At 40.5% G+C, this 21,803-nt stretch overlaps 1 protein-coding gene across 1 annotated transcript; it reads right to left on the bottom strand.

The window, feature by feature from the left end:
- Positions 1-1,325: 1,325 nt before the first annotated feature.
- On the bottom strand, positions 1,326-17,549 carry TSPAN8 (tetraspanin 8). Its single transcript, XM_081211981.1, has 8 exons — positions 17,335-17,549; positions 13,529-13,591; positions 10,674-10,802; positions 8,583-8,657; positions 8,392-8,499; positions 4,868-4,993; positions 3,155-3,238; positions 1,326-1,567 (listed from the first exon to the last, which is right to left on the bottom strand). The coding sequence occupies exons 1-8, from the start codon at positions 17,392-17,394 to the stop codon at positions 1,514-1,516; spliced, it is 699 nt and encodes a 232-aa protein (XP_081068107.1). The 5' UTR covers positions 17,395-17,549; the 3' UTR covers positions 1,326-1,513.
- Positions 17,550-21,803: the final 4,254 nt, after the last annotated feature.

Raw genomic sequence — 21,803 nt, 5'->3', positions numbered from 1 at the left:
ACACACTTTCCTGAAACCATTTCTGAAAAGGCAGCAATTGAAATAAATCTGCCCTATGTGTCCCCCTGACACACAGTGGAATTAATAGAATGCTTGACTAGTTAAAATATCAGATAAGAAGTGAAAGTTACCTTGGATCAGATCTTCAAAAGTGCTTTGCGCTCTCAGCACCTATAATTTTGAATTGCTTAACCTGAGGCTTTTAAAACTGAGCCAAGTACACACAGAGTTTTAAAAACCAGTTACACAAATGTGTGTTATTCCCTTTTTTGGGTAGTCTAATATCACAGCCAAATGAAAATATCAGATTCTATCTATCTGACATTAACCTAGAAGTAACTGCAAGGGTGGCTGAGTTTTTGTCAATAGTATCTCTTAGAGTGGTGAATAGCACTATTTAGTGGGAAGAAATCCCAATGAAAATCCTCATTATTATATGTTTTACATGGCTGTTTATTTGTATATATTTTTATATATGGATTTTTTGGGGGTTTTTTGGTTTTACAATGGCCCACACCTGTAACGCCTAACAAAGGTTTGGCAAAGTAAGAAGTAAAAATTAGATTTGGCAAATATTTTATAGCATCATTCCTTCTTTTTCAAAAACCTTTAGAAACAAATTAGTTAGTGAAGAGGAGGAAAAGGGATGGGAATGCTGGGCTTGATCTTTTTTGGGGGGGGGATGGGAAATTTTTGGGAAACTAAACAGGGCTTGTTGAAAATAACAAAAAATCTCATGTAGCCCAAAATACACACCCGTCTATTCATTCTAAACGATTCTAGCCTTGCAGCCTTTCAAACTGACCTCTGTTGATAATTTGGCTGCATGGAGTATGACTTTAAAATACAGTCATCCCTATTGGAAAGATACTGAAGAGTGAAATACCCTCACAGAAGATATTTGCTTCAGAAGGTGCACCACACAGGTGGGATGACTCCTCTGGGCTGGGTAATTTTGCTTTCATCGCTGAGTGGACTAACCTAGCATCTCCCAATCTTCCTGTACTACAGCTCCCATTATGTCTCAGCATTGGTCTTGTATTAAGAGTTCAACAACATTCAGAAGTGCACAGCCCGCCCCCTGTCCCTGTTATAAGTAAAGCATTTCCAGTGGTGAAGCTGAAGTGTGTGTGTCCAGTTTTAATTCCGAACAAAAAAGTATTCCTTGCTTATCAGAAGTCTGGAAAACAGTGCGCTGCGACAACACAATATGTGTCAAGTCAATATGCTTCATTTTGTTGACAAGTCATCTTCAAATTAAAAAAAGGTGGCAGAAGTGTACACATAGGTATGTATTGCATTACAAAGAAACTAGTGACAGATCATTAGTTTCTCTAATTTTAAACAGATTTTATTTCATAAGTCATAAAGAGTATTTATCCATTGGTGCTTCGGCTGTTATCATCACAGCTGCTTCTGGCATTTATTTGTGGGTGCCAAACCAAACATCCATCTCTCAATCTACAAAGGTTTCTCATTTGGCTGGTGGCATATTTCTGACACTTCCATGGTTTCATTTTCTCTGGATTTGGCAGTAAAGGCTCATTGAAAACACCAGACCAAGAACCTGGAAAAGAAAGATGTTTATGGTATGATTTGGCAGCTTCAGAATATCCCCCACATACAGGCAAATGCGCAGCAAGAACATTTTGTTTGCAAATTTCTTGGATTTACATACAGATGAAATGTGCTATGCTGAAGACCATTTCCAAAGTAATTTTTAGAAGTATGACTCGAGAATAGTGGGATTTTAATTAAACCCATATATACCACACTATGGGAAACTTAAATTTATTCTGAAAGATGGATTGCTTTAATGGGTGAAGACATTGCCTTCTATGGAATTTGTACTGCTGTTTTCTGCTGTAACGTGGGGAGGGAATCAAATCTCATAGTAGCTAATAAAGGTTTTTCATATTACTTCTCTCTCAGAGAGAATCGCCCCAGAATGAAGCCCTTCGGTTCATCAGAAATGAATCACAATGTTATTCTAATGACTTGCTTAATAGTGACTTTGCAGTAGAGGAAAGCTCTCACACTGAGGCAGGATGAGGGCACTCAATTTTAGCAGATCACCCCCTTACCTAATGCATCCCTCTTCACCATTCTCTGTACCGTTCCAGGGGGTCCCCTTACTTCTTATGAAAGCCATTCAGCAAATACAAATGTACAAAACAGACTTTTTTAAAAATGGAACATACTATTTCCCTTTAAGAAACACACTTTCAGGTTCAGCACGGATATGGATAAAGGGTCATCTCAGGATCAGTTTTAATTAGAAACCTGTAATTCTTTTTCAAACCTAGCTAGTAAGAAAAAGGCTGCGTGTCTGACTCCTCTAGTAGCGAAGCAAATGGGCAGCCGTGTAATTCCTCACCTCCCAGCCCACATATTTCCCACATCATTAATTACCACACAATTATCACATGATTTGTCATCAGCTCATTTTGTTAAACATTTGTTATTCCTTTTTATTAACAGCCGTTTATTTTATTACATTTCACGGCTCCTTCCAGCTTCAGATGAAATTTAGTAGCAGTGGTTTAAGTGACAATACAGCCGATTTGCAGCAGTGTTTGGATACTGACAAAGGGGGAGATGGCCATGGGCTCACAACATACACAGGACCACATCTGGGCTAAGTGTGGATACTGCTGGGCACCATGCGTTGCATAGTGGCCAGATTAAACCACTCTGTGTGGCTCCATGAGACAGCAAGGCCACTTTTCCAAAAGAAGACCATCTGTTGTGGCTGCTGACGCTGGTGGAATTCACAGATCAAGGGCCACCAATTCGCGCCAGTCAGGAATGGCAAAAATACAAACTGATGCAGAAATGTGGTAAACTGTGTTTAAGGTGGGCAGGAAATACTAAGTGGGAGAAACTGAAATCAGCAGATTGGTTCATCTCTAGCTGAGACAAAACTGTTCTTTGGCTCCTTCTCCCCCAGACGAGTCTTCTTCAGGTCAAAGGTTGGAAGTGGAGGCAGCATGCACCAGGATGCCTCTCCTCATTTTAAACCCACACACATTTACATAAATGCCATTCTGGGGCTTTTTAGTCAGCCTAAGGCGCTGCACAAAAGTGGGACATTTCCCCAGAGCTCCTTGGAGAAAGAGTGAGACAGAAAGAGCAGGAATAGCTGTAGATCTACCTCAATGAATGCCAGCCCAAATGCTATCCCCATAACGATGACCATGTTATTCTTGAAGAACTCCATTATTACTTCTCTGCAAGGCTGAAAGATAAAAGAGAGAAAAATTAATGCAAGTGAAATGTTCACTAGTAATTCATAGGCTTCTAACATGAACACTTAATGGGAATGAACCGAACTAGTGGAATCTCCCATCTTGTGCCAAATATAAGCCATTTGCGGCTTGGCACCAGAAAGGCAAAACAGTGCACAACAAATGTCTATTGTCTTAAAACATATATGCAAGTTTAATCTTAATTGAATGGTTAATATGCAAAACAAGCTACCCCTGTGCACATTCATCAGGCCTTATGGAGAAAGTGAACATAATCCTTCCAGGAAGAGGGAACTATATATACACAATTTCCAACAGGCCTTGAGGAATATGCATATCTAATGTGAATTTTCTGCATTCTCTGGCTATTATATGTATAATCTCCAAACAGGTGTTGGGAATGCATATGTGTTGATGGAGGTGACTCAGCTAGGTTCTCCTTTCCTCCTCTAGGTCGCTGGCAGGGCCGGGGGAGATGGGACCCAGAGAGGTCTGATGCTCTTCTCTGTGAAACTCATGCTGTCATACCCTCCAATATCCCACTGATCAAAATCAGAACACTTGTTTTTTGGTCCCAAACTCTCATGGGAGCCAGCTGATGTGCAGAAGAGTTTGAGACCACAAAAAAGCATCTTTTGGTCCAGTGTTCTGGCATGACCCAGCTGACTCATGTCAGAGCACCGGACCAAAAAATGGGACATTCCAGGATCCAATCAGAAGCCAGGATGGCTTCTGTAACTCTGTGATGTCCCACTCAAATCAGGATGATTGAGGAGTATGGAACCAATATCTGTTCAAGTTAATACAGTGAAACTTCATACTGAGCCCATATGGACACACATATACATTCACGTGTGTAAATAGACCATACATCACAGAAATGCCAGAAGTCTTTGGCGACCTTCATTCCAGGGAAAGTACCTGAGTTTATAACTGTGATATTGCAGTTCTCAACATTCAGAAAAGGAGGTATTGGGAATCCCATCAATGAAGAAATGCAGGATACAAGCAAAATGCAACAAACACATCACATTTGTTGAAAACTGTCCATAGTGACAATGAATGTGAAGGCATGTACAACTTAGAACTTTAAATAGCTTGTGGCATTTTCATTCTCAATTTTTTGCAGACTTTGTTCATCTTCTCAGCGCTCCATTAACGCATCAGGTTCTGGATAGCACGCTGTGTGCTATAGTACAGGGGAGATGCTACAGTACTGTATGTTTATATTTAATTCTGGAATGCAATACATGACTTGTTGTAATGCATAATACAGCAGCAATGATTAGGAGGAGAATTCCAAATGCGCACGCCAGAAGCAACCCATTCCAAGGTAGACAGAACACAATGTGCAATGCGCATACATTTTGTGGTGGGGCCATTACTCTTCTTCAGATATGTCACATGGTCTCTAACTAGTTCAATAAATAGGACTGCAAGAAAGGCAACAGAAACATGAGTTTTCACATTTTGAGGTAAGAGGTGACAAGTGTTTGAGGCAAGTAATAGAGCAACCCGTTACCAATATGTAATTTGCCATGTCGCCATGAATATTCAAGCCGTCCAAACAACAATAACCCTCAAAGGAAAATTATGAAAGACGTTTTCATTCTTCTTACCGTTGTATACTTATCTCCTTTGCAAACTGATGTCCCTACGTCTTCAGTGTCACATTGACAGCCATTATATACGGACTGTGCCTTTCCCCAGTCACTCTCCCCCTTAAGCAAACCACAGCATTTGTTCTATAGGAGAGGAGAAAATAAAGAGACAATGAGAGTTCCTAACTAGGATAAATAAATAAATAAATAAATTATTATTATTATTATTATTAATACCCCTCCCATCTGGCTGGGTTTTCCCAGCCACTCTGGGCAGCTTCCAACAGAGTATTAAAATACAATAGTCTATTAAACATTAAAAGCTTCCCTAAACAGGGATGCCTTCAGGTGTCTTCTAAAAGTCTGGTAGTTGTTTTTCTCTTTGACATCTTTTGGGAGGGCATTCCACTGGGCGGGTGCCACTACCGATAAATGGCATGTGTCAAGATCTCAGAGAATTTTTTTAAAAAGCAAACCATGTGACTAAACTTGCATATAGGGGGGAAAGGAGAAACCGTAATAATGGTACCACGTTGAATGGCTCTTCTTCTTGCTGTTGCAGTTAAATTGATACTCACCAAAAATCAATGGGAAGCAGGGAGGACTAAGTGCAACAAATAAACAGACATTCTCAAGAAAAGCAACTTTCTCAGAATACTAACTATCCTTTTATAAGATATGTGTGATCCAGAGAAATCACATTTTTCTTTCAATTATCAAAACTAAAGCAGATTTCTTTTAGAATTTTGTTCCCATTTTATCCAAATGTCCACTTTTCACAAGGAGAGAAAGATTTTGACTTTGAACTTTATTTTAAAAAATCAGCTGGTGCCACATTTTACAAGAATCAAGGCTCACAGCTGTTGTAGTCAATTTAATGGGGTGTTTATGTAGGGATGGGTGAATCTGCCAATTTAATCTTCTGTCATTTTCTAATTTTTCCAGTCTTTAGCTCAGTTCATGACATGTTCAAACAAACTTTTCTTTTTAAGTCCTCATGAAAATTCACCAGCCTTTCAGTGCAACCCAGCGAAGTTTGCAATAAAAGTTCTCAACTTAGGAAAACCCAAGAGTCCTGCCTTGCTCCCTGAGTTTTCCACCATTTCCAACCATTTGTGTATATCTGTGATGTGTGTAAATAATGCTTTAATCGTGTTTGTTTTAATATGTTTCTGAGACCTGTCTGCTTTTTGTGTTTGTTTGTTGTTTGTTTGTTTGTTTGTTTTTAGCTATAACCTGTATTTAGTTGGTCAATAAAATCTAATGCGTGCAACTATACACATTTGCAAAACATTTTTTTCCTAACATTATGTGTTTTTGTTTGTTTTCTTCTACTTATATATGAATTTTCATGCACACCTTCCCACAGTATATGTAGCTTGTATACATTTTTTGGCTGTACAACTGTATGACAAAATTTGGAGAACCGTGAATTTTGCAGGAAAGGTGTGCTTTTGTTTGGGTATTGTTTGGGGAAGTGCAAATTAGGCTGAAGCAAATTTCTCTCCCCAACTATATTTTTTATAAACTATGGGTTGTATCTAGCAGAGCCCTCCACCTGTGCAAGAGAACTTCCTCCTACTCTTTTCTCTGCATGCACCTCTCCAAAAACTGAACCATAGAATCATATAATTATAGAGTTGAAAGTGACCCCGAGGGTAATCTAGTCCAACTCCCTGTAATGCAGGAATCTCAACTAGATTATACATGACAGGTTGCCATCCATCCTTTGCTTTAAAATCTGGAGGATTAGGGAAACTCCTGGAGTATTTGGGAGGGCACATAGGGAGAGAAGTGGAAAAGGAAATATCATTGTTCAAGCAGAAGTCCTTGTACTAAGGAGATGACTTTCCTAGATGTAGCCCTATTTCTAGGGAATGTCTGAAGGCAGCTCCTTATAATTTCATACACTGGCGACTGATTAAGAAGTAGAGGGCAACTAAGAGGTAATCATTTCTTTTCAACTCCAGCGTAGCTACTGCTTTAGGAACAAAACCCTTATTACTAGATTAGGATGGCTTATTCCCAACATTTCCATATTGGTTTGACATTGGTTTACTATCCTTCCTTGTTTTGAAGCCATTGACCATAGTTTCCTAGTTCAGATGAAAAGGGAAACTAATTAACGGAAGGCTTCCGATTGATTTACTTGTTTGTGCAAAGAAAAGAGAGAAGGGGCTGTGTGCTCACCCTGAAGTCTCGCTGATATCTTGGCTTATTAAACCAAGATATTATCATTCAAACGTGGCCATTAGGAAATACCATTATGAAATAATACCATTGCCATTTTCTTTGAAGTAGAAGGGATACCAGCCAGCAGTGGAGGAAACAGTTTAACTAAATGAGGTTAAGAGTCTGCATTCTGTAACTCTACATTCTTCCACTCTAGTCCCCCTTCTTTCATAGTTTTGTTCAGTAGAAAGTTGGTTCCTTCAGCAGAAAGCAAAACTGAGAAGTCTCAGGCACCACATAAACAAGAAGAGGAACAGTCATCCCGGCATAAGCTGAAACAGATGCTTGCCATAAGTTCTTACAAAGATACTGTGATAGTTTCAAAGCCTATGTATTTGCTGCATTCAGTTCTCTAATGTGAGAAACCCAGGTCTCTTATGATAGGCACCTTGAAGCACTTTGGCCACAAGGAGCAATGGGTGTCTCCTGGCCACTTGCCTCTTGAGCCAGTCACTCAGTAGACGCCCCTCTCTTACCCACCTTCCAGCTTTGAACTGGCCTTGAGTGAGATTCTTAAAGGTCCAAACACACTTAGGTTTACTGAACATTTATCCTAATTCGTTTGCACAAAGTTTGTGAACAGGAGATACAAGGTTGGCTGTTTATCAAGCATTCCTTCTGATTTGTTTGCAGGGAGGTTATACGCACAACAAGTGAGTATTACTCTACTCTATCCATTGCCTTTCCCCCATCACTTTGATTATCACAAAAAGTTTGATTAATTTACTTATTTAGGAAGCAGGCTTCTTGTGCACCAAATCCACTTTAATTTTACAATCTGAATGTGCTGACACATGACTGATTCCCACCTACAAAATAGCCACAGTGTAGAAGTGGTCTGACTTAATGCATGAAACTGGTCCAGGTTTCAGATCCAAGGCTTGTAACTAACATAGATTTAACCATTAAACAGCTTGGTTCCCCAAGAATTAAGGGTCTAGACATATCTTGAGTCCAAGCACCAATGAGTAAGAATTTCAGCTTTTAGCATTTTTTTTAAAAAAATGTTAATATCATGTTTGTTTTTATTTTATCTTTAAAGTTTAAATATATAACATCGCAATTAATTAAAAAGTAGCATATGGCTGCATTTACACTTATTGGGTTAGATTTATCGGGTTGGTTTACTTGTATTCCGAAATAAGTTAATATGACTATTGCCACAACAGACCAACCTTTTTCAATCTATTCACAAAGAGTAGGGGTTGTGTTCTTTTTCCAATTTCTTGCTATCACTATTCTTGTAAGAGTTAAAAAAACAACAACTCCTCATTTGCCTTTATCTCAAATAAATCAGTAATATCATTTACCGCTTGCTCAAATTTGTGAAAACCAGCCTGGAAGTCTTGATTCTTGCCTGTAGTATCCTGCAACATTTGAACCTCCTCAGTTAAGGTCTTGTTAACAACTTCTTCCACCTACAAAAAGGAATGCAATATCAATCAGCATATTTGATATATTTTCTTAGAAACAATTAAGCATGACTAAAAATATGTGGTACCTTAGATTTATACACTCCTCCCAAAATACCAGCTACGATTTGAAGAAGCAGGATTATTAGTAGTCCAATGAAAAACTGTTGAGGGGAGAAACAAAAAAGAGAACAATTAATTATCTAAAAGCAGGGTAAAGGTCAAGGTAAAGGACCCCTGACAGTTAAGTCAAGTCGCGAACGACTCTGGGATTGTGGCACTCATCTCGCTTTACTGACCAAGGGAGCCAACGTTTGTCCGCAGACAGTTTTTCTGGGTCATGTCAGGGTAAAGTAGGTTTCTGTTAATCTGGCCATTGTATGACATATTTTAAAGTGAGATGCAAATGTAATTTTTTTTAAAAAAAATTATTTGTTAGTTGCTTGTAGGCTCCATTTTACAATTGCCTAAGCTATTCCAGATTTTGTCATTGTTCCTTTTGCAGTTCTCCTTTTCCTAGAATTATATATATAGTTTTTATGATGTTGTTATATTTGGTGATTGATCAATGCATTTATTGATTTGGTTCAAGCATATGTATAATTTACTGTTGTCAGTCATTTGTGGGGGGGGGGGTGAGCAAGTGAGATACAAGCCTTTAACGTAAATAAAATGGCACATAGATCTTGGTCTACCATTTTGAGTGTTATTATGATGCACCCTCCAGAATAAACACTACTGCTGATTCCGTACTTGTCACTAGACTTGTTCATGTGTTCAAATGTGTAGAAATGAAAGCATTAAGAGAAGACTGGTGTTACTTCATGTTGACTCCAGTCATCATTCATTTACACAGCACCTACATGCATAGGCTCCCATATGTGGAATCCATACTCTAGAAAAATGGAGGTATGGCCTGACACTGATTGATTGATTGATTGATTGATTGAGTTAACTTATATGTTGCTTTCCCCCATAATGAGCTGTGCCCAAAGCAGCTTACAGGAAACATTCAAAAACATCCAAATACAGAACAATGGAAAGACACATGAATGGAACACAGAACATGTCAGTAAATTCAAAAGTGTCAAAAAGCAAAAAAAAAGTCAAACAGAATAAATTCAGTATTACAAAACAACAACAACCACCCACCTAGGCTTAAGTACATAAATACTGAAGCAAAACAAAAATTAACCAACCAAGTTTCTGGTACTGGTCTTGCTGCACTCCAAGGATTCTGACAAGAATTCAGTTCAGAAGGGAGGAGTAGATGACATGCAACTGGCTCCCATAGTTTTACTCCAGAGGAGGTTGACAACAGGCTGTGTGTGCTTTCAAGTTGTGTACTGTATGCTCTGGCTGTGTCCAAACTGGGCCCTTGAAAGTGTGATAATCAGGAGTGGTGGAGTCATTGGGTGTGACCCAGATTCATCGCCTCTATGTAAGCACTTCTAAACAGGGCTTCAGAAATGTAAAAACTTCCCAGCCTTTTATTGATGCAAGAGGTACTCTTTATACATTATCCCTAATGTAATGGCTTGTGAATTATGCATGCTAAACTATATATTTTTATTGTATTGTGTATATCTTTTGTTTTAGATTGTATGTCTCTTGGGGTATAATTTTGTGTTTTAATTGTATAGAGTGTGCTGATGGTGCTATATAAATAAATGATGATAATTAAATTAATAACAATAATAATCCGAGTCAAATTCCCTTACTGTATCCTTCTGTCTCATGTTTCCTTCATAGTCCACAGATGCAAAGAAGAGAATTCTTGCCTGTTGCTTTGGAACTTTTTAGAAACACTAAATCATTTCATTGAATATACAGTGGTACCTCAGTTTTCAAACATCTCCACTGACGAACGTTTCGGAACTCAAACGCCAAAAACCAGGAAGGAAATGCTTCCGTTTTTGAACATGCCTCAGCAGTCGAACGGCTTCTGCTGAGATACCACTATGTTTTTTCTCAAATTTCTCTGTAAACTTGCAGGCCACCCTTTGCACCTCAGTTTTCGAACATTTTGGAAGTCCAGAACAGATTACGTTCGAAAACCAAAGTTCCACTGTAGAATGCTCAAAATCACAGACAAAGAAAGGAGACAAGAAGTGAGCACATCAATGTAAACATTGGTGTGGAGAGGCTAGTGTTGAAGTTCCTGTTATTGAATGTCTTACCAGGAGGAGCATGCATTGGCTTTCTTTCATGGCACCACAGCAGCCGAGGAAACCCATCACCATGATGATAGCGCCCACAGCAATAAGGAGGTCAATCCCGGCAAACATGCCACTGCCTTTGTTGAATGACTGTGTAGACAGAAGCAAATATGGTAAACAGAGAAAGGACATTCTTCTTCAAAAGCAATGTGAAAGGTAATCAACAACTCTTTCCTCTAGTCTACTGTGGATGGGATCAGTGGGAAAAGGCATTTGCACCAGTGCTATTTCATGAGTTTAGCCACATCCTATCTCTTACACCCAAATACCCAAAGGGCACTGCAGGAGTGTTGCAATTTAGGGCAGAGCAACTGGGTTAAACAAAAGAGCCTAGGACTTTCTGATCAGAAGGTCGGCGGTTCGATTCCCCACGACGGGGTGAGCTCCGGTCCCAGCTTCTGCCAACCTAGCAGTTCGAAAGCACCTCAAAGTGCAAGTAGATAAATAGGTACCGCTCCAGCGGGAAGGTAAACGGCGTTTCCGTGCGCTGCTCTGGTTCGCCAGAAGCGGCTTAGTCATGCTGGCCACATGACCCGGAAGCTGCCTGTGGACAAACGCTGGCTCCCTTGGCCAATAAAGCGAGATAAGAGCCGCAACCCCAGAGTCGGTCACGACTGGACCTAATGGTCAGGGGTCCCTTTACCTTTTTTAACTGCTACAATGCACTGTTTTGCGTTGCTCAGGTATGAGTGGAGAAGGGGCACAAAGCAGCACAGGGGGGGTGGAAGCATTTTGCACAGCCCTATTGGCTTCAAAGGCCCGTTCAAATGGCATATCCCTCGATATGTACACATGGCTAGTGGTGAATAGGAAGGTGCTTGCTCATTGCATGCCTGACTTCCATACATTCCGTGGAAGGTTGAACAGAGCCTATGAATGTGTGTGTGTGTGTGTGTGTGTGTGTGTGTGTGTGTGTGATTGTAGACTCTGCCTTTGCTGGGTCTCCCACTGCAAGAAGTGTGCCTGAATACAAATGTGGGGCTTCTCTCGATCTGGAAGCTGAAGTTAGTGAAGATTCCTGCAGCCCGATTGCTGACAGGAGTGAGAACCTGTCAGCATACGACACCACTGATCAAAGGCCTGCACTGGTTGCCCATTTGCTACCAGGTCACATTCAAATTATTACTATCAGTTTATAAAATCCTTAACAACTTGGGACCAGTCCACCTGCGAGGTCACCTTGCTCCATATGGGCACTGTTACAGAGACCACATAATACTCGTTCTGCTTTTGTAAGAAATTAATTTTTTAGTGCAGCAGAGCCCACACACTGGAACTCCCTGCCCATTGATATCACTGTATTCTTTCTGGCAGCTGCTAAAAACATTTTTGTTTAGACAACATATGCCTACCCAGGTATTTCGATGTGTATTTTAATCTATTTTTAGCTCATCGTTGAGTTTAATTATTTGGGAATGCTTTAAAAAAAGCTGCTTTCAGTGACATTATTATTGTTTTATTATTCTTTTTGGAAACAGCTTTGGGGGTTTTTTGTGGGGTTTTTTTACAATCAAGCAGCGTAGAAATGTTCTGATGTAAATAAATATAGGGACAACTGTGCGGAATTCGGGCACCTCCAAATATCCTTTTTTTATTGCGCAAGGTGATTGGTGCTCATGATGGTGTCACTGTAGTTGCAACTCTACTTCCAGGATTGCCTCTCCAGTCACTTCAGTTAGTGGAGGCACCCAAAGAAAGGTTTCAGGTGATGGTGTTGGAGGATGGGCAGCTTTTTAGAGGAGAAGATGACTGCATTATCCCTGCTAATGGGACTCCAGCAGCAGGCCAGTCATAGTCCTGTTTAGGGAAGTTTTGAATGATGTTTTATCGTGTTTTTAATATTCTGTTGGGAGCTGCCCCAAGTGGCTGGGGAAACACAGCCAGATAGGTGGGGTATTAATAATAATAATAATAATAATAATAATAATAATAATAATAATAATAATTGGATTGACTGCATTGACTCCAGCAGCAGGCCAGTCATAGCCCTGTTTAGGGAAGTTTTTAATGTTTTATGTTTTATCGTGTTTTTAATATTCTGTTGGGAGCTGCCCAGAGTGGCTGGGGAAACCCAGCCCGATGGGTGGGGTATAAATAATAAATATATTATTATTATTATTATTATTATTATTATTATTATTATTATTATTGGATTTGGCTTAAAATGTATATGTATATTACTTAAAATGTAGCATGTATTCATATACTCACCTGCATTCCTTATATTATGTTTAAAGTGGAAATCAGGTATCTTGTCCCTGATCACATAAATAAAATGTCTTCAGCACACCTCTTTTTTCCTCTCTCTCTTCAAAAGAGCATTCAAATTAATACAACTCGAGTGCATCTCTGGATTATTCAAGAGTTTAAACCTGCAATCCTATGCACAGTTGTTTGAGAGTAAATCCCAATGAACATAGTGGTACTACTTACATCCCCACCTCCCACACCCAAAAAATCAATTGAATGATGTTTTTTCATTATGTTTCTAAGAATGAAATATATTTTTGAAGCAGTGGGTAGCTGAGATAAGGCCCACACTTTAAATGAAGGACGTTTCTCTTCCTAGGAGCCCATCACATGGAACCAAGCTTTCCTCTTTCTCAAATGTGTCTTGAATCAAAAGAAGGTCAAGGCAAATTATGGATTTCTAAAATTATATTTCTAAAATTTTTAAAATGATATATATATATTTAAACACCCATTATTTCTTGGAAAGCACAAGACTGGATGCCCAGACCATTTTGGGATCAACAAATCATGGAGAAATAATATAGAAAAATAAGGATAAATAATATGGTGAAAAACAAACTTACTTCTTGAGCATCTTTGTTCACACGCATGTAAATAGAGGCTGCCAGAATAGCACATCCACACATCTGTTTATGGAAAGACATTGATCAGCAGTGTAGACAGAATGTAAAACAATCACTTTTCAACAGATGCCTGCTTGCAAGTTCAGTACATACAATCACATGGAGTAGATAAAATAATATCATGTGTTCCAGCTCTCCAGTCTCTGTTTGCCAGGAACTGTCCCTGCCTGGTGTTTTGCTCCTAATTTTCCTTTAGAGAGGAAGAAGAAGAAGAAGAGGAGGAGGAGTTTGGATTTGATATCCCGCTTTATCACTACCCGAAGGAGTCTCAAAGTGGCTAACAATCTCCTTTCCCTTCCTCCCCCACAACAAACACTCTGTGTGGTGAGTGGGGCTGAGAAGAAGTGTGACTAGCCCAAGGTCACCCAGCAGCTGCATGTAGAAGAGCAGGGACGCAAACCTGGTTCACCAGATTACTGCTCTTAACCACTACACCACACTGGCTCCTTAGAGGAAGATTTGGTAAAAAATCTGTCCACATGGACCGTGAACACACAGAGAGTCAAGTTTCCCAGGTTTCAGCCCTCTCCCAGGTGTCCAGTTAACATCTTCCTCTGGGCTTAGAGCACATGCATAGATGCAACCAGGGTGATGGGGTAGGAGCTAATGGCCCCTCTCCCAACAGCAGTGTTACTGTCGCTTACCGTGATGGTCTGGTATGGGGCAGGACAGCAGAGAGGTGCAAAACTAGTGCTCCCAACAGTTTGCCCACAGTCCCAAATTTGCACCATCCCAGTAAGTGGCAGCAACACTGCTGTTGGGAGACCACTGCCACCCAACTGCATGGCTACTCCACTGTGCCGCCCATCAGCACACCGCTTCTCTTCCATCTCACGGTCACTCCCCACCAATAACTATTTATTTACATACAGCAGGTGGAGAAAAACACTCAGCTATGCATGGCATGGGTTCCAGCACTGATCCCTGGCATCTCTGTTTAGCACTCAGGACTCCCCCTGAGGCCACAGCCCTATCCAGTCCTGTTCCATGTTATCCTCAGGTGCTTTCATCTGGCTAGAATATGATTCTGAACTGTCCAATGCCTCTTGCCTGTCTGGTTAGAGTTTGTGTATATGTGTGGAAACCTCTGGCTTTTGTGTGGCTAGAATGCAGCCTAGAATACACAGGTACAAGTCATAGCTGTTGCTCCACCCACTTTTACAGAGGGGCTGCACAAAATCTTGGTGTGTGCAGATATGGTTTAAAGACTGCAGGGTGTGTGTGTGTGTGTGTGTGTGTGTGTGTGTGTGTGTGTGTTTGAGTGAGTGAGTGAGTGAGAGATCATATGGTAGATAAATTCTATACTTCTAGAGGTATCCTCATGCTTTGACAACTTACAATATGCAGGCAGCTCAAGGGCAGATTTCCACAAGCAGGACCGGATCATTAACTGTGCTTAAGTGCAGGCCAACCAGAAACCCCAGTCTGTGCAGTTGTTTGAATGGCTGATCAACAGATACCTTTCATCGGGTTCTATTAAAATTCTCTGCAGCTGAGAACACAGCGGCTGTTGCCTTATCACATAGTGGAAAGGCTGTGGCTGTCTTTATTTAATATATTGCTAACCTGCCCATGAGCATAACAGAGTTCAAGATGGATTAGAAGTATAAGGTGTGCATGGACCTCCTGCCATCTCTCTCTCTCTCTCTCTCTCTCTCTCTCTCTCTCTGTGTGTGTGTGTGTGTGTGTGTGTGTGTGTGTCCTGGCCAAGTGATCTGTAGTAGGCCCCGTACCCACCACACAGACAGAGGCCTAAATGCACAACTTGCCTAAGCCTCTGGTTCTTGTGGGCAGCAGAAGCAAGAGGCTAGTGGTGCAGGATGATGGAATGACATGTGTCTAGAAAAAGCGGAAACGACAAAGCTGAAGGGAAAATGCAAGCCACAGTCTTTTGTCCCCCAGTCAAGCTTTTCTTTTATTTACTATTCATATAGAAGCTAGGTGCTAGGGCTTGAACCTGGGACCTTCCGCATGCAAAGCTACAGTTCTTCTCCACAACTGTAAGTGGGGAAACAATGAGTGTGAAGAAAATATTAAAGGTAGAAGAAAATAGATATAAGTTTCCGCTGAAAGGCAAGAAGGATGATGAACAAACATTGCATATACTAGAAAGCAGGTCTGTATGACAATCAGTAGGGGGGATGCATCCTGTTTTGCCCTGCCCTGCCGCCACCACATCCCTTGCCTAGGTTGTGTGGTGGCAATATGAAGTGGTGGGGCACGTGTGGGGGTGTTGCCTGAGGCGGCTGGTTCACCCTGCCTCATGGGTGGGCCGGCGCTGAGAATCAGTATAGTTAATAGATTTAAAAGGATGAATTTTGGAAACGTTATAGATGGAAAGCGAGTAGGCCATGACTAAAACAGATATAAGCAGGCAGAGAGAGAGGGGAGAGAGAGGGGGGGGGCTTAGGTCAAAATAAAACAAAACATTATAGTTTCAATCTGAGGAGGAAGTTACATGATAAATGTTTTAGACATAGGAATATCTCTAAATGATTTTTGTGACTGGGTACGTATTGCAATATGTCTTGCTAAGAATTTGGGAATGGGATTTACTCCCAAAAGTTCATACAAGTAACAGCTCTGACCTGAAGGGTTTCAGTTCACAAAGTCATCCGGGGATGTCATGAATAAATGCATTTGCATTCTCTCACTGAAGTAACTTGAAAAGCATGAGGAAGTAATTGATTCTGAGGAAGACATTATGGGTTTTTCCAGTATGCACCAGTCATAGCTGTCAACTTTTCCCTTTTCTTGCGAGGAATCCTATTCGGAATAAGGGAATTTCCCTTAAAAAGGGGGAAACATTGACAGCTATGGCACCAGTCAATAGACCATGGGCGTTGCCAAGGGGGCAATTGCCCCCCCCAAACAATAAAAATACTTAACCACCTGAGGTTCTGCCCTCCCCTAACATAAAGCCTGCCCCCCCCATATAAATCCTAGCTATGCCCATGCAATAGACATACAAAATACTGAAGTTTCAACTCTGTGCCTTTCCATTCCCAAGCCACTATTACAATTAGTCCTAATTTTGGTCAAGATCTTCAGAAATCTGAGCACTAATCATCTAGAAATATCAGGAGAGATAGAAGTTTCACGCTGCTTTGGGTTGGTGGCAGATGGCTGACTGCATGCAGGTTCCCAATTGGTGGTCAGTGTATTATTAGCAACATTAAAATAATGCCTTTCTTTTCCCAACATCCTTTTAATGTGCTGTCCAACCCATGTGCTTCAGCTATACCAAACTACTGAAATATAAGTCATTTTGGTCACATTAATTTAGGGGGGATTAGAAAGGCCTGGGTTCTGAGCTTGCCCTTGGAATTTCACCCTACTCCCCACCCAACTGTGGTTTTTTAAGAGTTATGAATTGCCTTTCACGTGTATCTCAAGGTGATTTACAAACATTTTTTTTTAAAACAACAACACTAAACTAATTAATGAATTGCCTTTCACATGAATCTCAATGCAATCTACTAACATACAATAGAAACATACAATAATAGTTTTTAAAGCACTGCCAAAGGATAGATTTAAAAACAATACAAAATGAACACCTTTACATCTCGCTAGAAAAGCATGTTGAAATGAAAGAGTCTCCAACTGTTTCCAGATAGCAAGCACCTGTTAAATATCAGCAATAATGCTGTTCTACAAATACCTACAAATACAAACTGCTGTTTCAGAATCCCTTGAATTCGTGTTGTTTTGCGTGATAATCACTTTGAACAATTCAGACTTACCCAGAACAAAAAGTTGAAGATGAACATAGAGTACTTCATGCAGCTGCTGACACCAGCCATTTTTAAATTTTAAAGAAAAATTCAGCAAGATCAAGGGTGATTATATAAAAGTAGCACTTCTTAGAAGAGTTCCCCCGCGTTGAACTATTTCTGATCCTCGCTCTTTGAGTAATCGGCTAGACCACTTCCTTACTTTTGAAAGCAGAAAAGGAAGTTCTGAGGAGAAAAGAAGTTCAATTAGTCAAGCTGTGCATATCTTGTAGCTAAATATTAACCAGGCAATTTTAAAAAGCACCAGTCAGAGCTATCTCTAATGCCTGTGTGTGTTTTTTCGGTTTACAGCAGCAACATACATCACAGCTACGTATAGTCTTACTAGTCCAACGCCTGAAAAGTAAATGTATTTATTGGAGCTTGGTGAAGGTGGTGGTGGGAAAATCAGAGTGCAGAACTTTAAAGGGCTAGTGTGTTAAGACCAGTTTTGAAAAATAAAAACTTAAAAGAACATGTAACAGTTTTAAGATTTTCCCTTTTACCCTCCTTTTGGCATAGAAGCCATATTTACTATTAGCTCAGTCTTTTAGAAATGGGATACATAAAAAACATCTATATGTAACAATATTCCAAGGGGAGAACTTGGAGGTGTTTGCAGAATACAACCCCCATGCTTTTCATTCCCATTTTATGGTTTCAACTCTCTTGAAGACTTTCTTTTTTCACACGAAGGTAGGAGTTGTTTCTGAATAAACACCAGGTTTTTGCTGCGGCTGTTTATTTCATATACAGTACCTCCAAAATTAACGTCAAATTAAGATGGCCAGGGGTCCTGGAGCAAATCCTTAAACAATGTCCCTTTCTTCCAAAAAGGAACACATGAAATAAGGAACCAGAAAATAGGGTATCTTACGTATTAAGGCACAAGATTTGTGGACTACAAAAAATAATCTGAGCATGTGCAGTTTCACATTTTAAGCTCATCACTATTTTTCTTCACATCCTGCCTTGGACCACTCACCAACCCTTAGTCCAACCTTTCACGCTTGGCTGTTGTGAAGATATATAATGAAATATAAAATGGCTACAAAGTTATACTTCGTGCTTGTATCATGGGGATCAAATTTTGGTTCGTTTAATCAGAGTGATACATCTTTGTACTATATAGGGCATGTTTTTCTACCCTCCCCCACCTAATTTAGTACACCTCCAATGCTTCAACCAATCTTAAACTGATCTAATTGTTGCATGTTTTAGGATGCCTAAGTCCTGCTTGTGTTCAGCTGAGCTTACTCCCAGGTTAGTGTGCAGAGGGAACCACTTCCTTCAGCCTGTAGTTCTTGGGAGTCTGAAGAAAGTAGAAGGAACTGCTTTCATTTTTTTTTAAATGATTTGTTTCTATTTTACTTTTACAGGTAAAATAATACATCCCAGTCCAATTCATTAAATCAAGGGGCACAGAAAAGTAGTGTACAGGGACCCCAACAGGAAATGACACTGCTGAGCATGTTCAGGAGTGTCCAAGCCAGTTTTTATAGGTCTCTCCTGTTTTAAGTGATCCCTTCCTGCTCCCAGTTCCACTCCTGTCCATTCTTCACAAGGTCAAGATTGCTTGAAATGGGAGGACTGGTAGGGAGGGCTGGGGAATGAGTCTGCTTTTGGAAGGAGGGGTGGAAGCAGTCTTCCTAGTGCTTGGCTTTTCTCAGCTTTTATGGAGAATGTTGGAAAAGCCTGCTCTCTTTTCTCAATAATTATCTTGGGATAACCTGACAGCATTCCAAGGTGAGCCACAGAGGAACTCACCCATTTACAGGTAGGCTACAACTCTGACTCTTTCAGAGAAAACAAAGCCTCTCAGCTAAATGATTAACCTGAACCTGTTCAACTGTCATACAAAAGACACAGTAACCATTATTATAAGGGACAGAGGGTACCACGCCCGGCAACTCCAAAAAAATTCCAATCCTCTGCTAGTTTCAGTTGAGTTATTTACTTTCACACCCTATTGTAAAGCCCCATTGTTTTTGTTTAAAATAAAGAAAAAACTCGGCATGCCTTGCTGTCCTCAGGAGCTATTCACAAGACGCTTGCTACATAAAAAGCAAAGGTGTGGGTTTGTAAGGGGGGAAAACGTCAACATCCGGTTAGGCAATTAAAAAATAATAATAGGGCTAACCAAAATTTCACAAAAAATGTGGCAAGCTTTCAAGTTCTCCAGAACTTTTCATCAGGTAAGATGCGTGCAAGGAGAAGAATGAGGAAGAAACAAAGAAAAACAAAAGCAGGCAGAATCTTGTAGCCACAGGGTCAGCCTGTAGACTCGGTTCCAAGAGGGAGACTGCAGGCTGAATAAATTCTTCCCTGGTTGGGGTGGGGGTGCCCTCATCTAATAGTAAGTGATGTGTCAAAGATAAAGGTTCATAGGGCACCTTTCTCGAATGCAGCTGAGAAAACAAAATGGGGTATACTGAATACTCCAAGTGGCTAAAACTAATCAAAGTCACAATCTTGTTTTGTAAGGAAGTTGTGTCTGAATAGAGGTAACGTTCTTGTTCAAAGTCTAAGAACTTCCTTGTTCTGGGCTTCCCACCCATATGACTCATATTCCTTTGTCTCTTATAGGTACAGTCAGTCACTAGATAAAGGTGGGAGGCAGCCTGCTAACCTCATAAAGATTTGGTGAGGATTTTCTTTTTGACTTTCCCAAGAAAGGGCTGAGGATGTACTGCCAACCGACTAAAGCTCAATCCAAATAGGACTGAGGCACTGTTAGTGGGTGATTCCCAAGACCAGATGGGTGGGAGGTCGCCTGCTCTTGATGGGGTTACACTTCCCATGAAGGAGCAGGTTCGTAGCTTGGGGGTACTCCTGGATCCCTTGCTGTCGCTCGAGGCTCAGGTGGCCTCAGTGGCCCAGAGTGCCTTCCATCAGCTTTGGCTGGTGGTCCAGCTATGCTCCTATCTGGACAGGGATAGCCTAACTACTGTTGTCTATGCTCTGGTAACCTCAAGGTTAGATTACTGCAATGTGTTATACGTAGGGCTGCCTCTGGAGACAGTTCAAAAACTTCGGCAGGTGCAGAATTCAGTGGCCAGGTTGCTCACCAGAGCAAGATGGTTTGAATATATTACACTGATCCCGGTCCAACTACACTGGCTACCAATTAGTTTCCAGGCCCAATTCAAAGTGCTAGTTTTGACCTATAAAGCTTTAAATGGATCAGGACTGCAATACCTCAAGGACTGCCTCTTTCCATATGAACCTACCCAGATCCTGAGATCATCTTCTGAGGCCCTCCGTCACGTGCCCCCTCCTTGAGAGGTTTGGAGGGTGGCAACACGAGAATGGGCCTTCTCAGCAGTGATCCCTCATGTGTGGAATGCTCTTCCCAGGAAGGTTCACCTGGCACCTTCATTATACACCTTCAGGCCCCAGGCAAAAATGTTCCTTTTTAACCAGGCCTTTGGTTGATCTGATTTACATCTTATGCCCTTTTAAAATGTGTTTTTTTGGGGTGGGGGTTAATTGGGTTGTTGTTTTGTTTTTATTTTATATTTTGTGGTTTTATATCTTGATTTTATTCTGTGAACTGCCCTGAGACCCCCAGATATAGGGCAGTATATAAATAATAATAATAATAATAATAATAATAATAATAATAATAATACTGAATAGCCTAATTCTGTCCCATTTCAGTCTCCCTGGCACTCAATCATAGGCCTGTTCTGCCCTGTTTTGTGCTGTTCTTTTTAAAGAATACATGAAAAGTCTATATTTAAATTGTACACATTTTCCATGCTTCTTTCTTTTTAAAACCATTTTAACTACAATTGCCAAAACAGCAGAGCAACTAGAATTAATTTTTGTTGAACCTTTTATTGTAAACAAAACCATAAAGGGAACATTTCCTCCCAATTCCTCTCACACTCCACACACAAACAGTGACAACAACTCAGCTATTTCTTTCCCCTCACAAACAGTAGCCAGCCATGCAGATACCAAGACAAAATTCAAGTTTTCATCACAAGTAGTAGAAGTAGGACAGCAATAGGAAATGAGCAAAGGAAATAAAATGTGCTCATCCCTGTTACCCAGAAATATTAAAGCAGCATTAGTCAGTGTGGTGCCCTGGATGTTGCCAGTCTACAGGTCTCATCATCTCTGGCCATTAGCCATTCTGGTTGGGGCTGAAGGAAGTTGTAACTCAACAACACTTAGAGGACACCATGTTGTCTACCCCTGCATTAAAATATAGTGTTGTTAGGGCAGTACGTTTTATGAGAAATGGTTGAAATATATGAGTTTAGCATGAAGAAGAGAAAAATAAGGCATACACAATATCTGTCTTCAAAAATTTGAAGGCCTGTAGCACAGAGGATGGAGCAGATTGTTCTATATTAGTCCTCTAATATTTCCACTGTTAATAGAGATATATAAATAGTCTAATATAGCACAGTGCATGTGAATCAGAAGAG

The sequence above is a fragment of the Podarcis bocagei genome (assembly GCF_964188305.1).
Source record: "Podarcis bocagei genome assembly, chromosome: 10".
In the NCBI taxonomy this organism is placed as follows: domain Eukaryota; kingdom Metazoa; phylum Chordata; class Lepidosauria; order Squamata; family Lacertidae; genus Podarcis; species Podarcis bocagei.
This window is presented reverse-complemented; position numbering and strand designations above follow the sequence as displayed.

Coding starts and splice junctions, on each gene's coding strand:
- TSPAN8 (XM_081211981.1), bottom strand. CDS start 17,394: ATGGCTGGTGTCAGCAGCTGCATGAAGTACTCTATGTTCATCTTCAAC. Junction 3,239..4,867: donor AAGGAGATAAGTATACAACG/GTAAGAAGAATG, acceptor TTTATCTTTCAG/CCTTGCAGAGAAGTAATAAT. Junction 1,568..3,154: donor TTGGGCTGGCATTCATTGAG/GTAGATCTACAG, acceptor TTTCTTTTCCAG/GTTCTTGGTCTGGTGTTTTC.